Source organism: Balaenoptera musculus, chromosome 12 (genome assembly GCF_009873245.2).
Source record: "Balaenoptera musculus isolate JJ_BM4_2016_0621 chromosome 12, mBalMus1.pri.v3, whole genome shotgun sequence".
In the NCBI taxonomy this organism is placed as follows: Eukaryota; Metazoa; Chordata; class Mammalia; order Artiodactyla; family Balaenopteridae; genus Balaenoptera; species Balaenoptera musculus.
This window is the reverse complement of record NC_045796.1, coordinates 57653262-57680313: the sequence shown is the minus strand read 5'-3', so window position 1 is coordinate 57680313 and position 27052 is coordinate 57653262. Positions and strand designations below refer to the sequence as shown.

General features: G+C 34.8%; 1 protein-coding gene across 5 annotated transcripts in view; it reads left to right on the top strand.

Moving 5' to 3' along the window:
- GRIK2 (glutamate ionotropic receptor kainate type subunit 2) overlaps nt 1-27052 on the top strand; it is a 633079-nt gene that overhangs the window by 378868 nt on the left and 227159 nt on the right. For all 5 annotated transcript variants that reach the window (XM_036871504.1, XM_036871501.1, XM_036871502.1 and 2 more), the window contains exons 8-9: nt 22259-22402; nt 25387-25494. In XM_036871504.1, coding sequence (XP_036727399.1) covers nt 22259-22402; nt 25387-25494 — 252 coding nt within the window. The remainder of the gene's footprint in view (nt 1-22258; nt 22403-25386; nt 25495-27052) is intronic.

The following is a 27052-nucleotide window of genomic DNA, read 5'->3' as shown; positions in this document are numbered from 1 at the left end:
TAAGGTTTCTCTTTTAGTTATCACTAGCTAGATAACTGCAGCACCTAATTTTTAAACAAAAACAAATATTTTTTAAAAATATTTTAAATTAACATCCTTGAGTGAGGATATTCCTGTGAAAAGTTTTTATAGGTTACCGAAATGCAAATTTAGTGATACTAAATTAAATGTGTGAGATTTTAGAATTAAAAATCCATGTAACAAGGTTAACACAAACAAAGCCTCTTGTGCTGTATATCATTTTATTTGGAGATATTCGCTTAGTGAATACAATTTTTGAGAAAGCTAACACTGTCAGCCAAAGTTAACTTTTTATCTCTTGACTTTGACAACCATGTGTTTTACATTATCTGTACAGTATCTGTCTCACATGAGATACTTACTACATGTTAAACAATGAGAATCAAATGTCAGCTGTTAGTTGATGGATGACATAGTCTCAGTGATGCTCTAGTAGTGAATCTGAATAAACTCTCCAAAGACAGTTAGATGCCCCCAAGAATTCGTATACTGACTGTCCTCTTTCTTTTCAAGTACACTTGCACGTGAAAATCACCGGGAAGGCCAGCATCACTGTATTCCCTGGCTACAAAGAGAAATAGTGTCAACTGTTGGGTGACCTTTTTGGTTTTGGCTTGTACTAATCACTTGTAAAGGGAAGCAGGAGCATTTATGTCTGTGTGACTCGTGATTTCAGCTCCCCTTCTTTTTGTTGTTGTTCAAGCAACTATTTAGGTGTAAACAAGTTCACTCAAGGAACTTAGGCAATGGATGAAAACACAACATTGTGTAATTGTGGCCCCTTCATGTCTTCAGAGAGTTCCTGATAGCACACGTGCTCTATCCCTCTTGGCTATGCTTATAGTTTACTTATCATTCTACAATATTCCTTTCCTGACTCTAAAATCAGCAAACTTATATCTTATAAAGTCATTCATTAGAATATGGCCTTTAAGAGCCTTTGCCTTTCCTCAAACTCATAGTAAAAACTTTTCTGGCCAGGATATTTCAGGGTTATATTTTTAACAAAACCAAATGCAAAGGTTTTACCTAATCACATCTTTTTACCATAATGTTCCCATTTCTTTTCTTAATTTGGTACCTCCTAATCTTCCTCAGAAGGAGAGGGGATGATTTAGGTTTATATATGCCTCTGAATCTGGGCATTCAGAGTGACAAGACCAGCATTTCTCTGATCTAGTTTGATAAATAACTTAGTCTAAAATGGTGTCATTAGGTACATGCCTTGACAGGGTTTGAGGTTTGTCCAGATTCAAGATGCTAATTACAGCTTTCTTGTCTAGTTAATATTCAGCTAAAAAGTAGATATGTCGTATGGGTGAGTTTCTGACACCCATGAGGTTAATCTAGAAGCAAACTAAAGTCACTATCAAAGAGTAATTTTTCAATACTTTTGTATTGAAAAGTATCCCAGGGCTGTCTACAAGAGGCTGCAGTGCCAGGACAAATCATGCTGGGCGTTCCTTGGAGACACTCATGTACAAATGAAATAATGTTTCAAAGAACATCAAGGCCATCCTCCGGAGAACAAATAATGACAAAAGAACAATGTAAAGATCGAGGGTCTTGGCAGAAAATCAAAAGGCTGTGCCCACTGCTTTGATTCCTTGACAATGTGGTAGGAACACAGGAGTCTCAGGATTTGTTTTTAACAACTGAGTGATTCCCTCAGCACCAAAGCTCTGCGCTGGTGTAATTGTCCTAATTCACTCAATCCTGAAAAAGACTCTGAATCAGAGGTTTCTAGAAATGGAATATTGGCCTTATTTAGTCACTGTATGTTATTTGGTCACTGTCAGTTATCTGACTAAACAACTCAAATTAACTGGCTATTTGGATACATTGTTAATGTTTATGTATCCCAGAAGATAAACATTTCATTTCCATTTTTTTCTTAATACAAGGAAGTTACCATCTTATAATCATGTTCAGTTTATTCAACCAGTCAAAATCATCTGTATTTTCTACTCAAATCAGTCCCCTTCTGATTGATTGAGGAGCCATATTCCTCTGCTACTATTAATTCTAAAGTACCACGGGATTCTTTTCTCTTGTTCACTCAAGGTTTAAGAAATTTGCCAGATGAAACGGCTTGTCTTTTATGAAAAATATCATATTATTGTTTAATTCATTTAAGCCTGATTGAAACTAAAAAATAAAGGTTGTTTCCAGGGCTGATTTCATGGACACGTGACTGGTACAGTCACACAGGACCCCGTGCTTAGAAGGGACCCATGCTTGCTGTGCTGTGCTGTTGCCATCTTGCAATTCTTAATATTTGAATAGGGGCCATGCATTTTTATTTCTCACTGGGCCCTGCAAATTATATAACTGGTTCTGATTGCTGCTAGTGCTTCTATGGACATTGTCATTTGCACAATTAAGAGCAAAAAACAACTTACGAATTTTGTCTGATTTGACAGGGGAAGAAATAGACATTTGCCTTTAAGGAAGGTCAACCCAAATTCAGAAAATTATCGAAAGTTTTTTTTTTTTTTTTTTTTCACACACACACACTGTATTTTATAGAAAGTTTTAATTCCTGTGCCTTTGCTTCCCTGACACCACTACCTCCTGGCTCTCTCTACTTGTGGTCTCCCTCTCATGCTCCTCTTCCTCTATCAGTCCTTATATGTCCGTGAACATCAGGGCTCTCTTCTCTCATTCTACCTTTTCTTCCGGGTGTCATTTGCTCCTGTGCTTTAATCCTTCTCCACAAACTGATGATTTCCCAATTTAAATCCCTGGCCCATACCTGTCACTTGAAACATAAAATCATATATCCAACCCAACTACCAGATACTCCTACTTGCAAGTTTCAGAGACAACTCAAAATTATCATCTTCCAGCCTGAGACCTCTTGTCTACTCATGGAGATACAGCAGTCAGTAACGTCCCTGTACCCATGGAGATTATGTTCTAACAGAAGGGAAGAGAATCACACTCTGTGCAGTCAAATAGTGATAAGTACTCTGAAGAAACATATGGCAAGGTAGGAGAATAAAGTGATTGTGAGGGCACATTTTTGATAGCATTTATCTACACTATTTTTATCTCAGCAAATATCATGACCATCTTTCCATTAGCGAAAATAATAAGAAACCTGAGAGTTCCTGTAACCTCTTTTCTGTTTGTCATCACTCCCTTCATTTCCCCAATAATCAATCAGTGATAGAGTCTACTTCTGTTTCCTGAATTCATTTATTTTTCTCTCTGCCTAGCACAGGGTAGCTGATTATGGAATGCATGTGTGCTATTCCTTTGTGTCTCTCTCTGATTTCCTTCTGAATCTAAATGATATTATGCCTGTGTTAATGTACTATTATGTAAATACAAATGCTGATAGCAATTGGGCACATCATTTGGGTCTTTAATAGTTGGCATATTTTCTAGGAAGAATAGTGGAATGAATGATTCAATTATTTCAGACTGTGTTTCAGTTTTAGAGAGTGCATTTACATCCTCTTTTGCAAAAGCTACCTGGGTTAGTCTTGAAGATAATCTGCCTAACCCAGAGGTAGAGACCTGATATACTGCCTAGAGAAGTCACATGAAAACAGAATCAAGATATTTTTTCCTTCAGGAAGTGTTTTCTTATGAAATCAGTCCTTCTCTCTTCCTCTCCATGAAGCAGAAATTAATCTTGTAACCCATTCTTCAGAGTCTCTAGAAATGCCAGACACTACTTTTAAATGAGGTTAATCTGGGTGCATAATGATTAAAATGACCTTTTATTTGGAAATTAGGAACATGCCAAATTTGGGTTTTCCTATACATCTATTGAAACCTGATTTCTCAAAATAAATTCTATGAGTCATTTATATGGAATCCTTTTTTGTGCATCACAAATAAAGGCTAAATTTCAAAATGTTATATATGAGTTTAATTCCATTAAAATTTAAATTAAATGATTAAAACGACGTTTTAAGCTACCTTTGTTTTGCAAGATGCATTGATTGGAATAAGGAGCCAATTATTAATTTAAAACATTTTTAATATGAAGAGATCACTTGTTTATTTTAAGAAAATGATAAAGACTGGCATCATTGAAACAACATTTTCCTGGTAAACTTTATGTACTTATTCCACTTATGCTTATAATGACTGCTCACTGATTTGGGACTTGCCTTTAGAGAAAACTGAGAAAATCAATCTTAATACTTAATAGACATTTTTAAGAGCAAAATAGCTATATTATTAATTATATATTTTTAATAATTACTCTTGAATATTTTTTTCTAAATCTTATGGTTAAATATTTGATATCATTGAGGATATCAAAATGATATCTTAAACAGTTCCTGAAATATTTAAAACCTTCCTCAAAGTCATGTTTGACATAAATGAGCACATTTTGGATTTCTGTAGAATTCAATTGGGAGAAAAAGATTGGCTATGTTTACCTCAGATTTTTTAAACAAAGTCGGCTATAAATAAATACATAAAACAACTATTCTTGTTTGGAAACATCTAGTCATGCCATGTAATTGTCAAACTGCATTTTAGGTAAATACAGCATGTCTCTATGACCAAATGACTTCTGGGAGTGTCATCTTCTGGAGCTGAGCTGCCTGCTAATCGCTCGGCTCAAGACAGAAAAAAAACATATTAGTGCTTTTTCCAAATGAGCCTCATTCTTAGGGAGCGCTGCAGTAATTTTATTTAATAGCTTGGGGCTTCATTTGCAGGAAGCAGACACCATGTTAATTAACAGAACAATGCTTGTAGAAAAGCTTTAAGATACTACTTGATTAATCATTTTTTCCTTTTGATGTCCATATTTAGAAAATAATTCTTTATGTCCTCTGATGCAGACAGTGGCCTGGGTGGTTGTTTGTATAGTAGTTGTCCAAAATGGGCCGCCTTTAGATTGACATGGCATCCAGGCGGCTCTTTTAATCTCACCTGACAGTCTTGGGGCCTGCCTCTTACTTCTGGTTGAGTTTACATATACAAAGATGAAAAATGTGTAGTTGAACTTCAGGGAAATTAGAAGTGTCTCATGTAAACAGTGAGTTATTATCTAGAATTCAGAAGAAAACATGCTTTTAAAAAAAATTTTTTTTATTGGGGTATAGTTGATTTAAAATGTGTTAGTTTCTGCTGTACAGCAAAGTGAATCAGTTATACATATACATATATGCACTCTTTTTAAAATTCTTTTCCCTGAGTACTGAGTAGAGTTCCCTGTGCTATACCGTATGTCCTTATTAGTTATCTATTTTATATATAGTAGTATGTGTATGTCAATCCCAATCTCCCAATTTATCCCTCCCCTCCTTTTCCCACCTGGTAAACATAAGTTTTGTTTTCTACATCTGTGACTCTATTTCTGTTTTGTAAATAAGTTCATTAAAGCATGCTACTTTTAATAAAAACATAGTAATTTGATTTTGGTCCATTAAATCATACCTCGGAGATCTTGCAGGTTCAGTTCCAGACTACTGTAATAAAGCAAGTCACAGGAATTTTTTGGTTTCCCAGTGCATATAAAAGTTATGTTTATACTATACTGTAGTCTATTAAGTGTCTAAAAAAACAATGTACAACCTTAATTAAAGTATACTTTATTGCTAAAAAATAGTAACCATCATCTGAGCCTTTAGCAAATTGAGTCATAATCTTTTTGCATATCACCATAACAAATAATAATAATAATGAAAACTTTTAAATATTGGGAGAATTATCAAAATGTGACACAAAGTGAACAAATGCCGTTGGAAAATGGCACCAATAGACTTGCTGGATACAGGGTTGCCACAAACCTTCAATGTATAAAAAACACAGTATCTGCAAGGTGCAATAAAGCGAAGTATACCTGAAATTCTGCTGTTTATAGGCACAACATATAATTCTTAAATATCAAGCATGAGTGAAATTGTGCCTTATTTATTTTTATTTTATGCCAGACAGTTATAACTTTAGCACTTTTTCTATCTATGAGAGTAATGTTCTCATAAAATATAAAAATGTAAAGAAGACCTGGTGCTAAACCATTCGTAGACGACCTGCTTCTGGGTCGGGGTTTCGTACGTAGCAGAGCAGCTCCCTCGCTGCGATCTATTGAAAGTCAGCCCTTGACACGAGGGTTTGAACGCTAAAAATTAGAAGCATTAAAAAAAAAAAAAAATGTAAAGAAGAAAGATAAACTTTTCTATAATCCAATTATGATTGGAAACATTTTGGATTTATTACAATTTCTCTCTCTATGTATTTATGAAGATAGATATAGATATATTTAAATTAACATGAGGGGCATAAGCTATATTTTGTTTATACCTAAACAATATACATCTTAAGAATATTCATAATTGAAATTTATTCAGTAGTTAAAAATACTGAGGTAGACCTATTAATGCTAACGTGGAAGGGTATATTCTTGGGTTTTTTTAAAGCAAATTTAATATATTCCATTTTTGACTAAAACAATAAAAATAAATACAATATCTGTGTGTATGTGTATTTATAGATCGATGCTCTTGAGAATAATTATATCAGAAAGGTTGGAGCACAGATGGAGGACTCTCAAATATTTTACTGAATGTAAGGCTGTACTGCTATAATGTGTTATAAGAGGAATATATTATTTTGTAGTATGGATGTATAAATTTTAACATTCATATTTACATGTCAGTACATATAACGCTAGACAATAACTTTAACATTCAGTTTGATAAATATTACAAATTTCTTAACCTTATGAGGAACATATAGGCTGCTATATTTTTAAAAATATAAACCATGTTGTAATGCATGTATTTGTATATAAATCTATGTGCTCTTGTCTTTTTGTTTCTATGGAGTAAATTCCCAAAGTGAAATGATAGTGTCCCAGTTTGTGCTTGACACCGATTTCCAGATTGTTTTCCGGAATAGTATTACCAGTTTTTTCTAGCACCTAACCATAGGTGCTAGTACGTCATTATGCATGTATGTCTCATGAGGAAATTGTGATTTCTCTTACTTAGAAATTTTACTGATTCTCTCTCACCTCTGGATTGGAAAAAATAACTTCATGTCATCAAGAAATGACCGCTGTCTTTTCAATGATGAAAAGCTTTGGATGAAAGCTGTCTTTTCAGTGACCTTTGTTTCATAGGGCACACTGCATTAGCTTAAGAAGAGTGGAGCTAGTCTCTAAAATAGATGATTAACTTGTATTGTTTAGGCACTGCTATAAATAGCCACAGTTGATGTTATCATAAAGTATCATGGCTTCAGAAAAAGCAGAATCTCTCAGGTGTGCCCCTTACTGGGTGATTTAAGCCTCAGCTCCTCAGAATCTTTTACATGTATCATTAGATTTTTAAAGAAAATTATGTTAAATAATATCTGTAAAGTGCCTACCACAGTGCCATATGGTAGGAGTTATAGAAATTAATCTTTAACCAAATAACTTCTTTGTGAAGTATTTACTTTCTTTCTAATTAAAAGAAAAGGCAAAATATTATTCATGGGATATAGTTAAAAACTGACATAATATGCTAGTGTTATAGCAGATATGCATATTACTCTGTTTTTTCAAATCTGTAGTAAACTTCACAGTTTTAAATTTTGGTCAAGGATAGTCCTTGTGATTCAACTAATTTCAAAGGATAATGAAATAAAAGTAAACTTTATACTTCTGTTTTGCATGATAGATATGTGTAACACCTTTGTACTGGTTTCCTTGAGAATAAAAGTAGGTACAAATACCTAAGTATAAAAATAAAAAATCTGTCAAATTCTGTTCTGCATTTAACATAGAATGATATTTATGTTTGCAGTAATTTTTCCTTCAAAATGTAAGTACATGTGGGTATTCATTAGGTAGCTTGTATTTATGAGGTGAGACAGGAAAGAGAAGGCACTGAAGGATATACAGTTGTGGAAGAGATGAATGAAGGGGCTCAGGATCAGGAATGCAAAGGAGCAGACGAAATATTATCTGATGCCATGAGCTCTGGAAACACAGGAATCTACTCAGTAGTTAACAGCCATGCGCTGAGGCTCCTTGGACATACTCAGATGCCATCAGTGAGTTCTGAGTCAATGCGTGCTTTATAGGACTCCTATAAATGAGCTATGAGCTAAGCTCAAGGATAAAGTTAAATTCTGAATGTCTTGTAATTTGAATTTTTTTCCTTAACAATTTATCAAATTTCTGTTTCAACTAACAAGGAAGAATATTTTAAGCTATTCTATCTTTAGAATATTTAATTTATTCTATTTTTACTGCTTCATCACTTCTTAAATTTCTTTTTGTTTCTTCTGATGATCTTTTTTTTATGCTTTTTAAGACATTTCTACCATCCTCTTGCTGCTAATTTCTCTGTGGAAATGTTGTTCCTTCTGGTTTTCCTCTGAGTCTCTGCCATATATCTCCCTCCGGCCTTGCTTTGGCTGCAACTATTCAGTTGTAAAATCCATCAGGTGAAGATTATCAAACTGTTTTCTCTTCTGAGTAAAGTGGTATCACCCTCACCTCCTGTGGCTCTTTGTCTACTTTGAATTAACTTCCTGAATGACATAAGATTCAGCACATACACACACACAGATATTGTAATGAAAGTCTTTTATGTCTTGGTTTGTGATTTATAATTTGTTTCATCAAGTATAAAACTCGAAAGTGGAAATGTTAAGAGTTAACTGATACAGCTTAATCGGTCATTTCCAATTTTGATGTCAGTCTATTAACCTACTGATTAAAAGGGCATTGCAGAGGGTTAGTTTGCATTTGTTTTTGGAGTCCTCTATGCTTTCTTTCTTAATGTTCTCAGCAGTGTACCATTAAAGTTTTTTGCTTCAGTTCACATTCTGATTGTCCCTGAATCTGTATAATTCACAGTAGGAAGGGTAGTGTTGATTCAGACAAATTTTTGATCTGTGTATTTTGGCAGGCAGAGTGTATACATCTTAGAGTTGCCGCATTTTGTACTTTTATAAGTGTAACCAATTCACAGTACTATAGAGATGTCTTAGTAGCTACCCCCAAATTCCCTACTATATTGAACATTTTTCTACAAAGAATAAAGAATGAATGATTAGAAGACAATAATTAGGGCTTCCCTGGTGGCGCAGTGGTTGAGAATCTGCCTGCTAATGCAGGGGACACGGGTTCGAGCCCTGGTCTGGGAAGATCCCACATGCCGCGGAGCGGCTGGGCCCGTGAGCCACAACTACTGAGCATGCGCGTCTGGAGCCTGTGCCCCGCAACGGGAGGGTCCGCGATGGTGAGAGGCCCGCGCACCGCGATGAAGAGCGGTCCCCGCACCGCGATGAACAGTGGTCCCCACTTGCCGCAACTAGAGAAAGCCCTCGCACGAACCGAAGACCCAACACAGCCATAAATAAATAAATAAATAAAAATTTAAAAAAAAAAAAAAAAAAAGAAGACAATAATTATACATTTGGTGAATGTATTTAATCTGATTATTATATTTTCTAGTATTTTCATGCATATAATTACATACGGTCTGCTTTTACATATATCTTCCTGTTTTCTAAAGTATTGATATATTCTAATTCTGTGAGTAGATATAAGTAGTAATCTCATTTTGGCTTGAGGAAACCAAAGCCTAAACCTGCATTATTCAAGATTTTTTCAATTCCAGTTGTCTAAAATTCCCTTAAAATTAGTTAATAGCAAAAAGAAAGCACAACGGTTCCCTAGCTTGTAAAGTACATGATCTGTCTTCAGATACATTTGGATCCAACTGGATCCAGGTCATAAAGTCACAAACAGGTTCCTCTCCGTCCCTCACCTCCTTTTTCATTTGTATTGGCTCCTTTCTCAGACAGAGGTACAGAGGTGCCATCAAGGTTTATATCCGCTGATACGGAACTTCCTGAGAAGGAATGTGCTTCTTTCCCAATGGCTCCCTCGAAAGGCCTGGATTTAACTGATAAGCCAAGCTTGTGTCACTTGGCCATGCCTGAAGCAGTGGTTGTTATCAGGCCTATAACACCTGGAGCTAGGAGATTGGGTCAGGGAATAGATGGGAGGGAAAAGGGTTCTGCTCTAATAGGAAGAGATGGCTGAGGAGACAAAACAATAGCGTCCCATCAAAGATGTTACAGGATTTAATCAGATCATATTCTTGGTCTTCTGAATTCCATGTTCTACTCTTTTAGTGTCCCATTTAGATGCGTTATAAGATGAAATGGCATATAAAGACTCACCTTTAGGAGAATCCTTTAATATCTATTCATTAAAGAACAAGCCTATTCTGTCTTAAAGGAGATGCTAGGAATCTCAGGATACAAATAAAGTATAATCTTTAAAAAAAACAGTGAGAATTCTGGTTTGACCTTTTCCCTCGACCCCACTATTCTTTCCAACTTTTGTTTTCCTAGCTTTTTTCCACTCCTTTTGCCTTTTGAAGATATAGGTGCTAATAGGAAAATCTTTCAAACAATACCTACTTTCTAACATATCAATAGATAGGCACTACTCCAGACAAAATTAGATACCTCCCCATTACCCAGCTTGTGGCATTACATTAAGAATGTTGATTTACTTGTTTGTCTAAATCATTTTTGACTTCCCAGTCTTATTGCCCAAACTCATAATTGTCTTTGATGTCAATAACACAATAATATTTATAAACGTTGAATGAGTGAATCAAACTGTAAAGCACTTAGAGACAAATGAAAAAAAAAGATAATTGTGAAAGCATATGTTCATATGGGAAAAGGGATATTCAAGAGACCCAAGAGTCGGCAAGCAAAGGCATTTCCTCATGGCAATAAAACAATAATTAGTTAAATCAATCTATTTTCAAAGTAGGAAATAACCAGGTTAATTAAAGTAGTGAAGGGACCGGGGATCTTCAAGTTAAGATCTAAGGTACAAATGTGAATATGCAAATCAATTCTTATTTTTTTCCTCAAAGACCACTTCCTCATCTAAATTGATATTACTGGTGCTAACATACTTGAGATTCTCTGTTACTCCACTCTATAATTATGACATATTTAAAGAGCTTTATAGCCCTCATTTTTCTAAATTTATCTAATTTGATCCTTACAATGTGAGGTGCATTATTATTCTACTTATTTTAAAGATGAGAAAAATGAAGCTAAGAAAGATAACATGACTTACAGTAGATAACATGACTAATAAATTACAAAGCTAAAGCTCTAAGTCCCATTAGATTTCTGTGAAACTTTTACTTTTTCACATTTCTATGAGAAGTTACTATTACAGTTTCGTATATAGAGCACAATATAAAAAGCTAAACACACAATAAGTGCATAAAAAGTTGTTAAGGACACATATTAATATGATTTGTTTGCATATCTATTGTTTTATTTGTCCAGAAATATCTATATCAATTTCTACATTATTCTTCAAATCATGCTTAAAATAGATCTTTAATATAATTTAATTTTTGGTTTGGGTAAATAATATATGAAGTATCGGGTTTTCAATTTTTATAGGCATTTGGAATTCATATTTACATGAACCCAGATTTCTGGTGTGTTTTTGGTTTGCATATTCCTAGATTTCAAATTAGAAAGAATCAGTCTGTTAACAACATAAAAAAATCAATTTTAATTCATTACATTGAAAAAAAGTAAATATAATCTGTATTGATGAACATAAATTTTTAATGCAAGAAGCTAATTTGAGCTCCAAATATCAGGATAATTGGATGTATTGGACACCAGCTGGAAGTGCAGAGAATACTTCCCCTTGATATTGACTCTTCTCTAGATCAATAGCAGTTCCAAATGTAGTAAAAAGCAGACACAATTTAACAGGACCTAAATTATTAAGGCCAGTGCATTGTTGCTAGAGAGTTCATTAACAATCCCATCAATACAGTGTGGTTCATGCATGCTAGTAAGAGCTTCATGGAACATTTTAAAAGAGAATGAGATAACTCAATGGACTGATTTTAGTGGAAAAATTTAATTAGGTAAGAATAATTACATTAGTTAAATGAAACTTTTAATTGAAAACCTGTTGGCATTGTCTTAACTGCTTCACAGCTGTTCCTTAATCATTTATATTTAAAAAGTGAAGAGTTTCTCTACATGGTGTTTGAGAAACATCTAAACATCTTGGAATTTGTGTATAAATGTTTAAAGTAGTTTAGACGGTGGCAGTAAAAACAAATAGGATATAGGATTTTCTGCTTGGGAAATGGTGCATTTTAAAGATATATATAGGAAAGAAAGAAAATTATATAGAAAATATTCACGATGAATATATATAATTCTTGGAAAGAATGCAAAATATTCATCTCCTAAAACTTTCACAATTCTAACATAACACTCCATGGACTAAATTTCATATCTTATAAAGATCTAAAAGCTTGCAGAGAAATAATGCTGTTTTGTAAAATTATCTTGTTGACTGTTGTTAAAGAAAATGGCATCCAGCAAGAGTTCTTGCAAGACTGAAAGCCCAAAATTGTATAGTATAAACATAAAGAGCCAATGAAAACTCTTACTCTCAAAATGAACATTTAGACTGCCTGTTCAAAATAGGTGAAATTGCTGCCGCAATTTTTTTGGTAGCTTTTAGCTTAAGACAGAGAATATTGGTTTGAAGAGACATAGAAACTTATTCAAATTCACAGATTTACAGGAACACCAAACAAATAGATCCATTAATTACTCATTGCATGAATCCTGGCCCTGGCCATTTCTTTTCTGAATCCCAGCAACACTATCGTCTGATACTGTTTCCTTCGCTTAATCTTCAAAGCATTGCTTAATTTGAATTTTCTTCCTAACTCATCAATTTGACTGTGAGGCTGAACCCATTCTATTCTTTTCCCTTCCCCTTTCTTTATCTTTCCTTTAAGCTCTTCTTCCTTTTAGCTCTCATGGGTACTAAATACCATACAGGTAGGTACAAAATTCCATATTCCTTTCAAAGGAATTCCTTTAAAGGATTTTAAAGGTCTTTCGCCATGCAGTTTCTGGAATCTCCTTTTATTCAACTAATCTACAATACAGGAATCATGCTGATTAGTTAAAAACCATGAAATACAGGCATATTATTATCCTAACTCTGTAAGGGGGACAAAAGATGATAAAATCCTGGGATATTAGTAAATGACTTTGGATAAGAGAGAAAGGCTTTTAGTTTTTCTCTACAGAGTATCAGGAAGCCAGGGTGGGTTTTAATGTGTGTGAGAAGTTTAACAGTGAAGTTGAAACAACAAAGAAAATATAATACAGGTATTGGCAGATTTTATTGGACCAGGTAGGAATTGGGCAGATTCTGAATGCAGACAATGGCTGATGAAGAGTAAACTTTGATTTCCCTTATTTATAAATTTGTATGAAATGTTGGTACAAAGTTTATTGCAAAAGTGCCCAAAGCATAGAGCATTACGGAGAGGAGATGGATAAATTAGGATTTTGATTGTGTTACAAAGGCCAATATAAAATCAGAATGAAAGGTGATTTTCTAGGAATGCAAATGTCCACCTGGTTCTAGCCCCTCCTTTTACAGATGAAGAAACTGAAGACTAGAAAAAACTACAAGGCAGATTTGTCCAGGTTCACATTGCTGATAGGTTGTTATCTGTCCAACAGCAGTCCTTCGTCTAGTAACAAAATGCAAGATACTGTAATATTTTACCACTTATATTTAAATTCTAAACTTGTCAGATAACGTGTGTGTATTCCGTAACTTTTTTTTTTTTTTTGAGCACTGAATTGTGGCATTGTGTACACACCACATTTTACAGGGATCAAGTTGTTGTAGGATAATTTCCTTCCTGCTCCTTCTCCTTCCAGAATTTGATATGCTTTCTTGAACAGCACGAAGCCTGTTCCCTTATTTAGGCTAACAGTGGGTGCAGAAGGGTTGAAACATTATACTTTCTAAACTGGTCCCTTGTTTTGGATAATATCCATCTTGACAAGATTACCACTCTTCTGGTGATCATCGTCATCATCATCTAACACCTGCCTATGCACCACGAGCCAGGGATTGTGCAAACTGCTTTAATGTATTATCTCATGCAGTCTGTGTAGTCCACGCAGCTGCTGGTAAAGAACTCCGTTTCAGAGTAGTACAAAGAGCCGGCAACACAGTAAGCATAATGGCAGCTGCAGTGTAACTGGGAGAATTGTCTCTGACAATTGGCTGCCGACTGGGTCTGAGGGCATTTCTTCTTCAATCCCTCAGTTTCGTTAGCAGCCACTGTGCACCTGCTCCGTGCCGGGCGGAGTGCTGGCTGCAGTGTGCCAGCTGAATGAGCAAACCCCAGCCTGCCTTCCATGTGTGACCCTCACCCTTGCTCAGAGTGGTGGATGATCCTCTGTCCCATTTAGGCTTGTGCTGATTGTGCGAGGGAGCTCCAGAGGTCAGAATCCAGCCCTTTCCCCACCAACCTTAATATTCATGTCTTCTAATCGAAGAATCAATATTAATTGTTTTTCTCTTGGAACCATCTGGTTTATAAAAGTGGTTTTTCCAACAAGGAAAAGATATGGCAGATCATCATTTTTCATTTTCAATTATAAAATGAAGAAACAAGGCAAATGGGGATTTAAATTTTTTTTATTATTTGTTTTAGATAAAAGATCTAGTCAATGGGCTGATTCATTTTGTTGTGCAGTAGAGACTAACACAACATTGTAAAGCAACCATACTCCAATAAAAATTAATTTAAAAAAAGATCAAGTCAATGGAAGAGCCAGGATTCATAAACTTAAACTCCATGTATTAGACCATGCTGCTCTTTGTGCTATGCACTATACTTCAGATGGGAGTACAGAAATGAGCAAAATCTGAGACGTAGGAGTTCCAGAATGGATCTGCCACCTGCCAGCTAGCATTCAGATCTCAAAGGAGACCTGCCTGCACTTACTTAATGGAAAGATAAATGTGTTCACGGAACTGTTACTATAAATTCATTTAGAAACATGACAGAGGCTGCACTCACATTCTTCCCAGGTCTGAGCTACTGGCAGATTTGGTTCACTGTACCTCTGGGAGGGAATACATTCTAGCTAGATGGCAAAGTGTGATTGTTATTCAGAGCTTCCTAATACCTATTTCTTTTACAGTTTAAATGAACTTATTGTTTGAATTCATCAATTTATTGAAAAATGCTTTTATACACTTACTATGGGCAAGTCAATATATGGGATACTGTGCATGGTATTACAAAGATAGGTATGGTTATTATCCAAAAGATGCTTGTATCAAGAAAGGAAGATAAAAAATGAGAAAGCATAAATAGTTTTATTAAAAGTAGAATGTTCAAGGAGGAAAGAAGATACAGATCAGTGATGCTTAGTTTGTGAAGATTCTAGATACTTATAGAATAAAATGAAATCTATGAACCATCTTCCCAGAAAAATGCATGATCAGTTTTTTTTTTAATAGCTGTGTTGGAGTAAAATTGATGTATTATACTTCCCATATTTAACTTGTACAATTTGATAGGTTTTGACCTAAGTATACACCCATATAACCATCACTATAATCAAGATATGATCATATATCACATCACTCTTAAGTTTAGTTACATTTAAATGTAAATTATTAAATACAATATTGGGTGTGTTTGGAGCCCAGGTCAAAAGCCCAAATATGCAAAAAGTGCTTCAGCAGAATGACATTGTCATAAATGTAACTCTGCTGGCATAATAGAGAAGATAAATGGGAAAAGGCTGGGTTCCAAGTTCTCCCAGGCAAAACTCAATGGGGTACCGGAAAGCCATGTTACCTGGGGAACGGAATATTCCAAAAGACTGCCTCGCCATTGGGAAGAAAGATAAATACCTTTGATTTTTTTTTTTTTAATCCTCTATTTTTTTTAAAATTTATTCTTTTTTTTTTTTTTTTGGCTGCATTGGGTCTTCGTTGCTGCACGCGGGCTTTCTCTAGTTGCGGCGAGCGGGGGCTACTCTTCGTTGTGGTGCACAGGCTCGTCATTGTGGTGACTTCTCGTTGCGGAGCACGGGCTCTAGGTGCGCGGGCTTCAGTAGTTGTGGCTCGCGGGCTCAGTAGTTGTGGCTTGTGGGCTCTAGAGCGCAGGCTCAGTAGTTGTGGCACATGGGCTTAGGTGCTCTGCAGCACGTAGGATCTTACCGGACCAGGGATCTAACCCTTGTACCCTGCGTTGGCAGGCGGATTCTTAACCACTGCACCACCAAGGAAGTCCTACCTTTGATAGCTTTTTGCAAAGAGAAGTCTTTAGAGTATCAAAGGGGTTTTATGTAGCAATGTTCTCTTCTATGATCATATGTAGTTCAAAATTGTTCATTTCTAACTGTTTCGTCCTTCATGCGAATAAAGGCTATGTTTTAATTTTTTATGACTCCTAGAACATCTATCCCAGAACTTTACAAAAAAGATGTTTAATGATGATGATTATAGTGATCAGAAACTGAAATAACATGTGCACTCCATATGGACATGCTTGGTAATTTACTGCTTAGTACCAGAATCTTCTGTAAATGAAATCTAAGTACATAGAAATATTTTAACTAGTCACAATATCCATTATTATTCCTGTTTTTATATATTTGGAAATGTTTCAATCATACATCCCAAATCAGAAACATTTAGCAATGGTAAATTTTATCATCTGAAACTTTTGAGAGCATCTAATCTCCCTGATTCTTCAATTATTTAAAAATATGCAGTGGACTTTTTCAGAGCATAAAAGAAATGTAAGCATACTTATATTTCAGTGTTCTTTCAATACTTTAAAGTCTCATCAGACTTGAGGTTACTTGAGGTAGATGAAATAGCACTGGGTGACTAAACCAATTTCTGTGGCAATAGCTCAACCACAGAAATTAGCAGTCATCACTATTCCACCTGCATCCATGTTGCACACTCCATGACTAAAAGTAATTAAACTAGATATGAGATAAACCCAGCAATAAGTTAGGGAGATGGTTAATGTATATTTAAAATGTATGAGAAGGCACTTCTTGTGATCTTTTCAAACCATCCGTTTAAAAAGATTATTGTTTTACTGAAATGTGTAGGACTGTATTGCACAGTTTTAAAGGTTTGCAAAACAAGTTTTTGGCTGACAGACATTCTTTGTAGGTTAACTAACTTATTTTGGAAAGAAAAATAAAGTTCAACTCCAGTCTAGTCTGAGATGGGCTCTCAAGGGGGCTCGTATTGCTATTGATAGATGCTTGACCTAGTAGTGAAACACGGAGAGCTGCACTTGACTCTGTCTGTACCTACCTAGACTACGCTTCCTTCTGGTCTGTATTCCCAGGGTGAACACATATTCTAGCTTTCCAATAAGTGTGATCTATTTATATATTGAGTAATTATACTGGAAAGAGAGAAAATAGGATGGATTGTTTTGTCTTCCTTGCTGATTTATTTTTTCTCTCTGCCTAGATTTTGTCTTTGTAGTTTAGGATCTGAATGACTACAACTTTATCTAACCCCCTCCTATGGATTTTAATAATCAAATTGTACACATACTCCATTTTAATTTAGTTGGTTAAAATACAGTTAGGCTTACCTCTGAAGTTTTTTTAGAGGTAGCTATTATGTACAAGGAAAAAAATTTGACTTGGAAGACAAATGAACTTTTATTTAAATCTCAGCTCAGAGATATACTGTCTATGGGACATAATTGTCTGGTATTCAGCAGAACCTCCAAAAATATGAGATCTGCTGCCATCAGTTTCCCCTCCATTGCCTGTCATAGTTTCAGTGGGAATATGGTTTAGGGGAGATAGTTCGTTATGGTAGTTAGGATGGTGGTTCTAAGGATTAGACCTTGTCTGAATCGTGTTTTTAAGGCTTGTTTCTGAGTCTTATTTCTGCCAGAGTCTTATTATGATAGTTTGGATGGTAGTTCTAAGAGCTAAGCTTTGCCTGAGTCTTGTTTTCTAAGTCTTGTCTCTCAAGGTGATGAGACCTTGAGAAGATTACTTCAACCTTGCTAAGCCTCAGTTTTCTCCTCTCTAAATGATAAGAGTAATATCACCTGAAACATAGGGTCTTTGTGAAATGCATATAGAGAAATGGACACAGTGTGGCGTAGAGTAAGCATGCAATGTAACTTGACAGTAATGATAATATAAAAACGATGACAAAGTAATTAACCTGTGTGTCTCCTCTACTTTTCTCCTCTTCTGTTCGACTCCTCCCTTCTTTCCTCATATTTTTCCATTGAGAGAAGAGTCAAGGCAAAGGACTATAGAGTCAAAATGAGAGGGTAGAGGACTTAGCAAGAGCAGCTCAATCAAACTCTACAATTTAGAGTTGGGAGTAAAGATGCCCCTTAAGCCTGATCTTGAAAGATACTCTAGTACCTTTGCCTTTTGTAAACCTAATGAGCAGCAACTGTACAGAATAAATCTACTTCTTTCATGACCTTGTTCCTGGTTAATGTTACTAACTTTCTGACTAACCTATTATAGACTTAATCTCATACATCAATGTATTTCTTTTTTTGTGAATTTATATTTACCAGTTCTCCACAATCTATACTTTCCCTTACTTCGTAGTACATTTTCATTATGTAAATATTTACTGCTTATTAAGAAATTATATAGATTAATGTATTCAAGTACTTATTGATATTTCTTATATTTTATAACTTTAAAATAATTTAAACTGTTTTGCTTTATTAAATATAGAGCACTGAGCAAGAAACTAGAGAAAAGTATGTAAATTATGGATAGATTTTCTAGAGTCAAATCCAGCTCCACCTCTATATGCTATGATTTTTAGACCAGTTACTTAACTGTTCTCTGCTTCAGTTTCCTATTTTATACAGACCCAGTGAATTTCCAACTGCATGATGGTTATGAGAATTAAAGGAAATGATTTAAGGAAAGTGCCTCACACATAGTAAATACTGAACAAAAGGAAATGATAGGAAAGTGCCTCACACATAATAAATACTGAACAAATGTTAACTAGTAGTATTACTAAATTAAGGAAAAATTTCAAGCTTATACATTCTCGTGAAAATAAGAAAACCACTTTGATAAGCTGGAGTTTTCTCAAAACTTTCCAAAGTTGAAAGAATTTACATATGTACAGTTTTGCAAAGAATACAGTAAAGGGAAGTCTGACAGGATATCAAGTTTAAATGGAAAACAACTCCATATTATCACATAAAACAACTAGTCTAAAAGTAGGACAAAAAAAGCACCCTAAGCAGATGAAAGTATCAGAGAGAGTAGTTTCAGAAGTTCTATTTATTGCTTTATAATAAATTAACATTTTTAAACTGGAAATTCAAGAAGAAATTTGATCAACAACTTTTTAATTATAATTTTTTTCTCTAGTATTTATCTTATAGTTTAATAAATATTGTCTTCCTTTTATAATTATATTTAAAATCACAGATCTTAAATAGTTTTATTATCATCTAGTATATCCTGTGATCCAGAAGCTAAAACTATGTACCAAACATAATTTTCAAATTTTTAATTAAGCAAAATTCTTTCCTAGCATTGTCATTTTAGATAATGTTACTATTCTAGGATTTTCATATAAGTCAGTAAGTCCTGGCAGGATAGTAGTAATATCATAGTTTGTGTTCTTTTAGTTATTTTGTGACAGTAGATCAAAATTTTCATCTTGGGAATAATTGCAATGGTATTTAGTAAACTTCCATCTTAAAAAAATGCAAAAAGTAAAGAAAAAGGAAAAAATATAAATTCTACTCACTACTATCTCCCAAGAGTAATTATTAGTATCATTTTAGTGTATTTTCTTCCCTTCAATTTTTTTTGGTTGTTATTCACATAACATGCAGTATGATGTTTAAGAATACTTGCTGTGAGCAGTGAGGCTGTTTGAATCTGGACCTCTCCGCTTCGTACCTGTGTGACTTTGTTTAGTTACTTAACTTCTCTCAACCTTGGTTTTGTCATTTGTAAAGTGGGAACAATATCAGTGTTTTTATTAAACCATTATTGTGAGAATTAAATAAGTTGAATAGTACATATTAAGTACTCATAAAGATGTATATAATGGTTTATGCTAGAAATACAGTTCTGTATAAGCTATTTTTGCAGTTAGCATTTTACCACTTGCAATTTCTCATCTGAATGATTATTTTTCAAAACATGATTTTTAATGTTTATGTGAAATATCATTGTGGTTTTATTATGTTTCGTTATTTTGAACATTCAGTAGATTTCCACTCTTTTTTATTTTTTTAAATAAATAATGTATGTAGCTTTTGTTCTTATCTTTGATTTTTCTCAGGGCAAATTCCAGAAAGAGAAATTACTAGGTGAAAAAGAACATGGATATTTCAAAAACTCCCTTGTGGTGCAATCTGCAAAATTGCCCCTTATCTTCCCTTTAGTGGTATCTGAAAGTGTTCATATCTCTATACATTTGTTGACAGTGATTTTTTAAAAATTCATTTTATTTTAAAATCAAATGTGTCTTTCATATCTTGGTAACTTTTTTTTATAACCATCCATGTGGTATATGAAATATGTCCTCTGAGTGTTAACTCAGGCCAAAGACAAATATCAGTCTAATCCTCAGGCTCGTGCTATGTGCCTGTATCAACTCCACTACTCTAATTTTCACTGTGCTGCCATCAGAGTGTGTGAAAGTAGTCAGCTGGTATTTACCAAATGAAGGTTATGAATCTGAGCTCTATTCCCCAAAGATTTATGAACTATAAAATGGTATTATTATTATGTTCTGTCACTGCATTGTGCTGTTTAGCTGCCTTCCATTTTATGTGGTTAAGTTCCTGAGGATACATTTGCATGAAAGCTACTGTGTGTACTCATTTTGTATTGTATTGTGGCAAACGCTATTAATCTACAGGGTTCCTATTCATTTTGGAATTCATTTCACAGCTCACTAATTGTGTGAATGAGAAGAGGAAATATATGCTTTTATTCCAAACCATGCCAAGCAGATGGCCCAAAGTTCCTTGCTGCCCGCATTGTCAGTGGCTCTCTTCTGTAGGTAGTGAGCCTGGCATCGGTCCGTCAAACACAATGTGAGGGTCCATTTAACACAGCACTTGACAGTCACTGAGCCTCTGGTTTGTTATGACTTATAAACATTTTATTTTTTATCATCCACCTCTAAAGTGGTCAGTCATTTGAGCAGGTGCAAACACAGTAGAATTCATATTCGTCTTACTTGAGAAGCCAAAATGAATTTTTATTCATATGGAAATTTGGGGAAAAGAAGACAGTACAGGGGATTAAGCTTAGTTTCTTGAAAAGGATTAACACGTATTGAGATTCAACACTCTAGCATCATTTCTGAGACTGAACCTTTTGAAAAGCTGAATTGCAGAAAAAATTAGGGTTTATATCTTTAAACTTTTTAAGGGAATCTCTTCAAATTTCTTTTTTCTTCGTATGCAAGGAAATTATTTACTTATTTACTTTTATATACAATATGTAATTTATGTAACCATTCAAAATGTTCACATTGGCATTCCTTGTGTGTGTGCGTGTGTGTGCGTGTGTGTGCGTGTGCGTGCGCGCGCACGCGCACGCACGCAGTAGAACAGAGTAAGATAGAGACAGAGGGTGTGACAAAAAATGAAATAATGCATGTCTGCACACATTTCCTACTTAAGCAGAGATACTAGGATGATATGAAATTGGGTTATCACTTCAGAAAAGGGAGGGTAAGTCAGATGTTCTAATGGAGCCCATGAAGTAGTTTGATCACAATATCTTATTTAAGAGAACCACAGCATGTGGAGATACTGTTTTCTCCCTTACATGAAGAAAAACTGGGTATTTGTTTCTCTCACCCCTTCTTTCTCTCCACTTCTAAACCACCTATCATGGGTCTCCCATGTTGTATTGATGCCACATTTCCTTTTCTCTCGGCTTTCAGACAGATGCTGCTCTCATGTATGGTGCTGTGCACGTGGTGTCTGTGGGCGTCCAGCAGTTTCCCCAGATGACAGTCAGCTCCTTCCAAACCACCCATCATGGGTCTCCCATGTTGTATTGATGCCACATTTCCTTTCTTCTCGGCTTTCAGACGGATGCTGCTCTCATGTATGGTGCTGTGCACGTGGTGTCTGTGGGCGTCCAGCAGTTTCCCCAGATGACAGTCAGCTCCTTCCAAACCACCCATCATGGGTCTCCCATGTTGTATTGATGCCACATTTCCTTTCTTCTCGGCTTTCAGACGGATGCTGCTCTCATGTATGGTGCTGTGCACGTGGTGTCTGTGGGCGTCCAGCAGTTTCCCCAGATGACAGTCAGCTCCTTCCAAACCACCCATCATGGGTCTCCCATGTTGTATTGATGCCACATTTCCTTTCTTCTCGGCTTTCAGACGGATGCTGCTCTCATGTATGATGCTGTGCATGTGGTGTCTGTGGGCGTCCAGCAGTTTCCCCAGATGACAGTCAGCTCCTTACAGTGCAATCGACACAAACCCTGGCGCTTTGGGACCCGCTTCATGAGCCTAATTAAAGAGGTGAGTCAGGAGAAGCACATCTGTCCTGTCTCGCGTGTCCTCAAACTGAATGAATTGAGATTATTGCACTTTTCCTAACAGGTGACCTTTTACTTTTATCTCTTAAATTAAACTTTCTACCTCTCCCCATACAAGCAAAATTAACATTTTTACTAAATAATATGGAAGGGAAAAATTACATGATAAATAAATGGATTTCCTACAAAATATCTGTGATTGTGTGAACAGATGAAAATCAGTGACCTATGATTTAAGATATTGTTAGTTTTCACCTTTCTGAATCTTTATATATGTTACTTTTCATTTATGTGGAAACATAGATGTTTGAAGAATGTTTATATCATAGGCCACATGATATGCAAAGAATTTTTAACATGAATGCCCTTTGCACTACACTAAATTACACCCAATTTGTAAGTTTTCAAGAATTGTTTTTTAGAGTTATGGTTCCTAAGTATAACGTCTAGTTATTTTAATTGTATTAGAGTTAACATAAAACAAAATATATGGATTCATGAAAGTGCAAAATTTACTTCATGTTGCATAATACAACCATTTTTATGGCCATGTATCATTTCTAATTATGTCTGTTATAGTTTTAGACCAAGCATGCCCATAATGAGAAAAAAAAAAAAATGAAAACTCTTAAAGATCACACACAAACATACACACTCACTTCATACACACATATTCTTCCCATTCTTCCTCTCATGAAGGAAATTCCTTTGTCAGCTAAGGATACTTTTTCTTTGATTACAACCGGAGTTTTTTTAATTAAAAAAAATTTTTTTTATTAAGTATAGTTTATTTAGGAGTTTTTATATGAAAGTTTAACTATGAAAATTTAATCTTTGCTATGAAAAGTCACAGCTGTTATTACCATATAAAATTTTTCTTTAATGGCTTAAAAGAAATCATCAGCTCATCATATAATAAATTACTCATCATGAAAATAAAAGTGCAAATAGAATCATAATTAAGAATCATCAGGTCCTTGACAAAGAATGTCCATGAATTTTCCTTGTCTGATTGTTATTGAACTCTCAGATAGGTGAAATGATGCTCCTAGAACAGTATGCAGTTCTTTTGTTACTCCACATTCTATATTTACTTCTGGGGTAAAAAACTAAGCATCACAGGGCTGCAAACAGCACCCTGGTTTGGCTAGTTGAAGAAGAGCTTTTTCTGAATGCAGCACTGAACAACTGAGAAGTGTCAAACAACCCTGTAAGAAGCTGTTGTATGAAACTCGCTATTGTTCTTATTTTAAGGTGTTACTGAGGATCTTGTCCACTAAATCAGGGGTCCACAACCCCCGGGCTATGGACCAGTACCGGTCCACGGCCTGTTAGGAAGCAGGCCACACAGCAGGAGGTGAGCAGAGGGTGAGCGAGCAAAGCTTCATCTGCCGCTCCCCATCGCTCCCCATCGCTCGCATTACCGCCTGAACCATTCTCCGCCCCCATCCATGGAAAAATTGTCTTCCATGAAACCAGTCCCTGGTGCTAAAAAGGTTGGAGACCGCTGCACTAAATCACACAAGGTCACTCTTATGAGGACCGAAAAGAGACGTTTCTGTCAGGTCTCAGTACCAGGAAAAGCTGCGTTTCTCCTGGGCAATTGGTGTGTCTTAAATTATGGATCCTGTATGTTACAGTTCATCATATTTTCTTCTTTGCTTTGGTTTCTGGAAAGTTCAGAATTGAATTTGTGATTGGATTTATTAGTTGCACAGTTTCACCTGATGTACATTTCCCTGTGCTGCCTTTAACCCAGATTTGTTTTACTGTTCTGCACTTTTGCTTCTGTACTTCTTGATCCCATTGCTTATTTTTATACTAAATATGGATTTTTGTTAACTGCCTGCAATTATTTTCTTTGGACAAAGTTGAGTTAATAAAATTTTTTTCTTCCTTACTGGAGACCTGTTAACACAGTAAACTCGGTGATGACCTGTTGCAATATGCATAGAGATATATATTATACTTTTTTTTTCTATTTTATTTGTAATTTATTAGCCTAAATCTATTTTAGAATCCCTACACATAAGTATCCAAGAAGCACATGGAGCCTAAGAAATGTAGTAATAATGATATCCATCTGTAATCCTCATTGAAATGTTACCCTTTATCTACTGGGCTTTATTACTTCTTTTGAGTCTCAGTATATATTCTTTCAAACATAGTTGTGAGTATATGTTACATTATTTTAAATTTTCATATGTAACTATTTTCCCAAGCTACTTGCAAATGACAGATAATATAAAACATGTAATTGGGGCTATATAACCAGCAGAATGGGAAATCTTTTTATATTAAAAAAAAAAACTCATTATTTGCTCACCTTTGAGGGATGAACCCATTGTGTAGCTAGATTATTATATTCCCATCCCCATCTACCTGGAGAGAGCCTTCTACAGGAAGTATAGTTTGATGTGAAGTAATTTTGATACATTTCTCCCAGCCTCACACAAAGAAAAATAAAGTAATAAGTTAATTATTCTAAGTGGAAAATGTATAATTGAAGCAGTATAGCATAATTTTTCCTAGATTCAGTTTCCTTCATTGTAATAAAATGTTTACTTTATATTAGTTTGGTGTTAGGAGTGGTATTTTATAATAGTAGTTCTGTTTGTAATCTCCAGCAAGATAGTCACTATCTCATAAATATTATAAGTGACCAAACTCTTCTCACTTTGCTAAAAGAGGTTTGCTATTTAAAACATAAGCCACAAATTTCTCGTAAAGGAAAGTTATACCTGGAAAATGCATTATTTAAAATGAAAAATTTACAATAAATTTTTACTGAGACTAGGATATCATATTTAGAAAAAACATCCTTCAAAGTTCAGAAGAGAATAAAAATGTATAGCAATGTAAATTTATGAGAAGTAACAAAAGATAAAACATTTTGTACAAAATTGTTTTATCTTCTCATCCTTTACTAATTTATGATTTTTGTTTGTTTGTTTGTTTTTCCCATAGGCACATTGGGAAGGCCTCACAGGCAGAATAACTTTCAACAAAACCAATGGCTTACGAACAGATTTTGATTTGGATGTGATCAGCCTCAAAGAAGAAGGTCTGGAAAAGGTACTTGAGACATTCAGTTTATTTACTTTAATTATTAAATAAACATATCCTAGTGAAGAAATAAAGAAATATTTCCTGTTGTAGACACATTTCATTGACATTTAACTTTATTGAGTAACTCTAAAAAAATACATCTTCAATTCATTATATATATTGAATATAATAATTGACTATTAGGACTCAAGGATAAAGGATATCTTAAGGCAATTTAAATGTTTTTATTTTCTCATCAGGTTTTTCTGATTCTCTGCATACAATGTATATAATATTAATTTAAAATAATATATATTAATATATTAATATAATCTTAATTAGCTGTAAGAGTTGATATAATGATTAGAAAATGTTTGATGTAATATGAGTCTTTGTATATGCAGCTTATAATCACAGGCCTTCATAGACTTTCCTACTTAGAGCAGACCATACAGAAGGATTAAATACTGAAACATGTTTCCGCTGCTGGATCATATTCAAGAGAAATGTCTGAATTAATGTACATGAGTAAATTAGGTATGAACACAAATGCCACACATTACACTGGGTCTATCTTTCTTGATTCCATTTATAGGTATTGAGGTAAAGTACAAGAAAGGCTCATACATAGAATTTGGGGGTGTGTGCTTACTTTAAGAACATTTTAGTGTAAGTTTGTAATACATGCATTTAGCTGTTTTCTGATGGATTCATTGAAAGTTACAGGTTAAAAAGATATTTTGATAAGAACTTGAGAAAAAATTCTGTTTGAGATAACATCGCTTTAAAGATAGTGAGTTATGTTTCAGCTAACAATTAAACATGGAGCATCATTCATAGATGGAAACTGAAGAAGGAAATTGAATCAAAATAAGGGGTATTTTAGCCTGAGAGAAAATAGTATATATGAATGTTGATTCAAATGATGCAGGAGAGAGAAAACACATATTTTTGATATCCCCAGGACAAGAAGTATATCATGGCCAACTGATGACTGAAGTTAACAGGGGTATTACCTCTTCTCATTGAGAGTTTCAGGTTGTACCCTTTGTCAAGACCATGCAAAATTAGGAATCTTTTATAATAAACTGGAACTAAAATATTTGTGAGGCTGTCACTTCCTAATTACCTTGCTTCCGAGATAACAACATTAATCTATACCCTAAACTGGAATTGATACTGGTGGAGTTTAGTCAGCTCATATGGGCTTATCTCAGTGTTTACTGGGGATGTTATTATCTTATTTTTGGAAGTACCCAAGTCACTAGGATGAGCTTCGACCACTGCTTGTATTTCAACATATCAACATAAAAATGGTGATGCTCTTCATGTTACCATAGGCCCAGTCCCTTGGACTCAAAGAAAATATTAGAGAAGGTTTTCCTAGGCTCTAGTGTGAATTATATAAAGATCCTGAATATAATGGTTACCAAGTATATGTGAGGATCTACCATATCGATAAGCAAGGTATCACAATGTGAGTTATAAATGTTGACCTGACATTCATCAATATTTTGTGTTCAGACAGAATTAGGCTCAAATCCTTGTTCTGCCATTTACTATTTATAGACAAGTTTCTTAATCC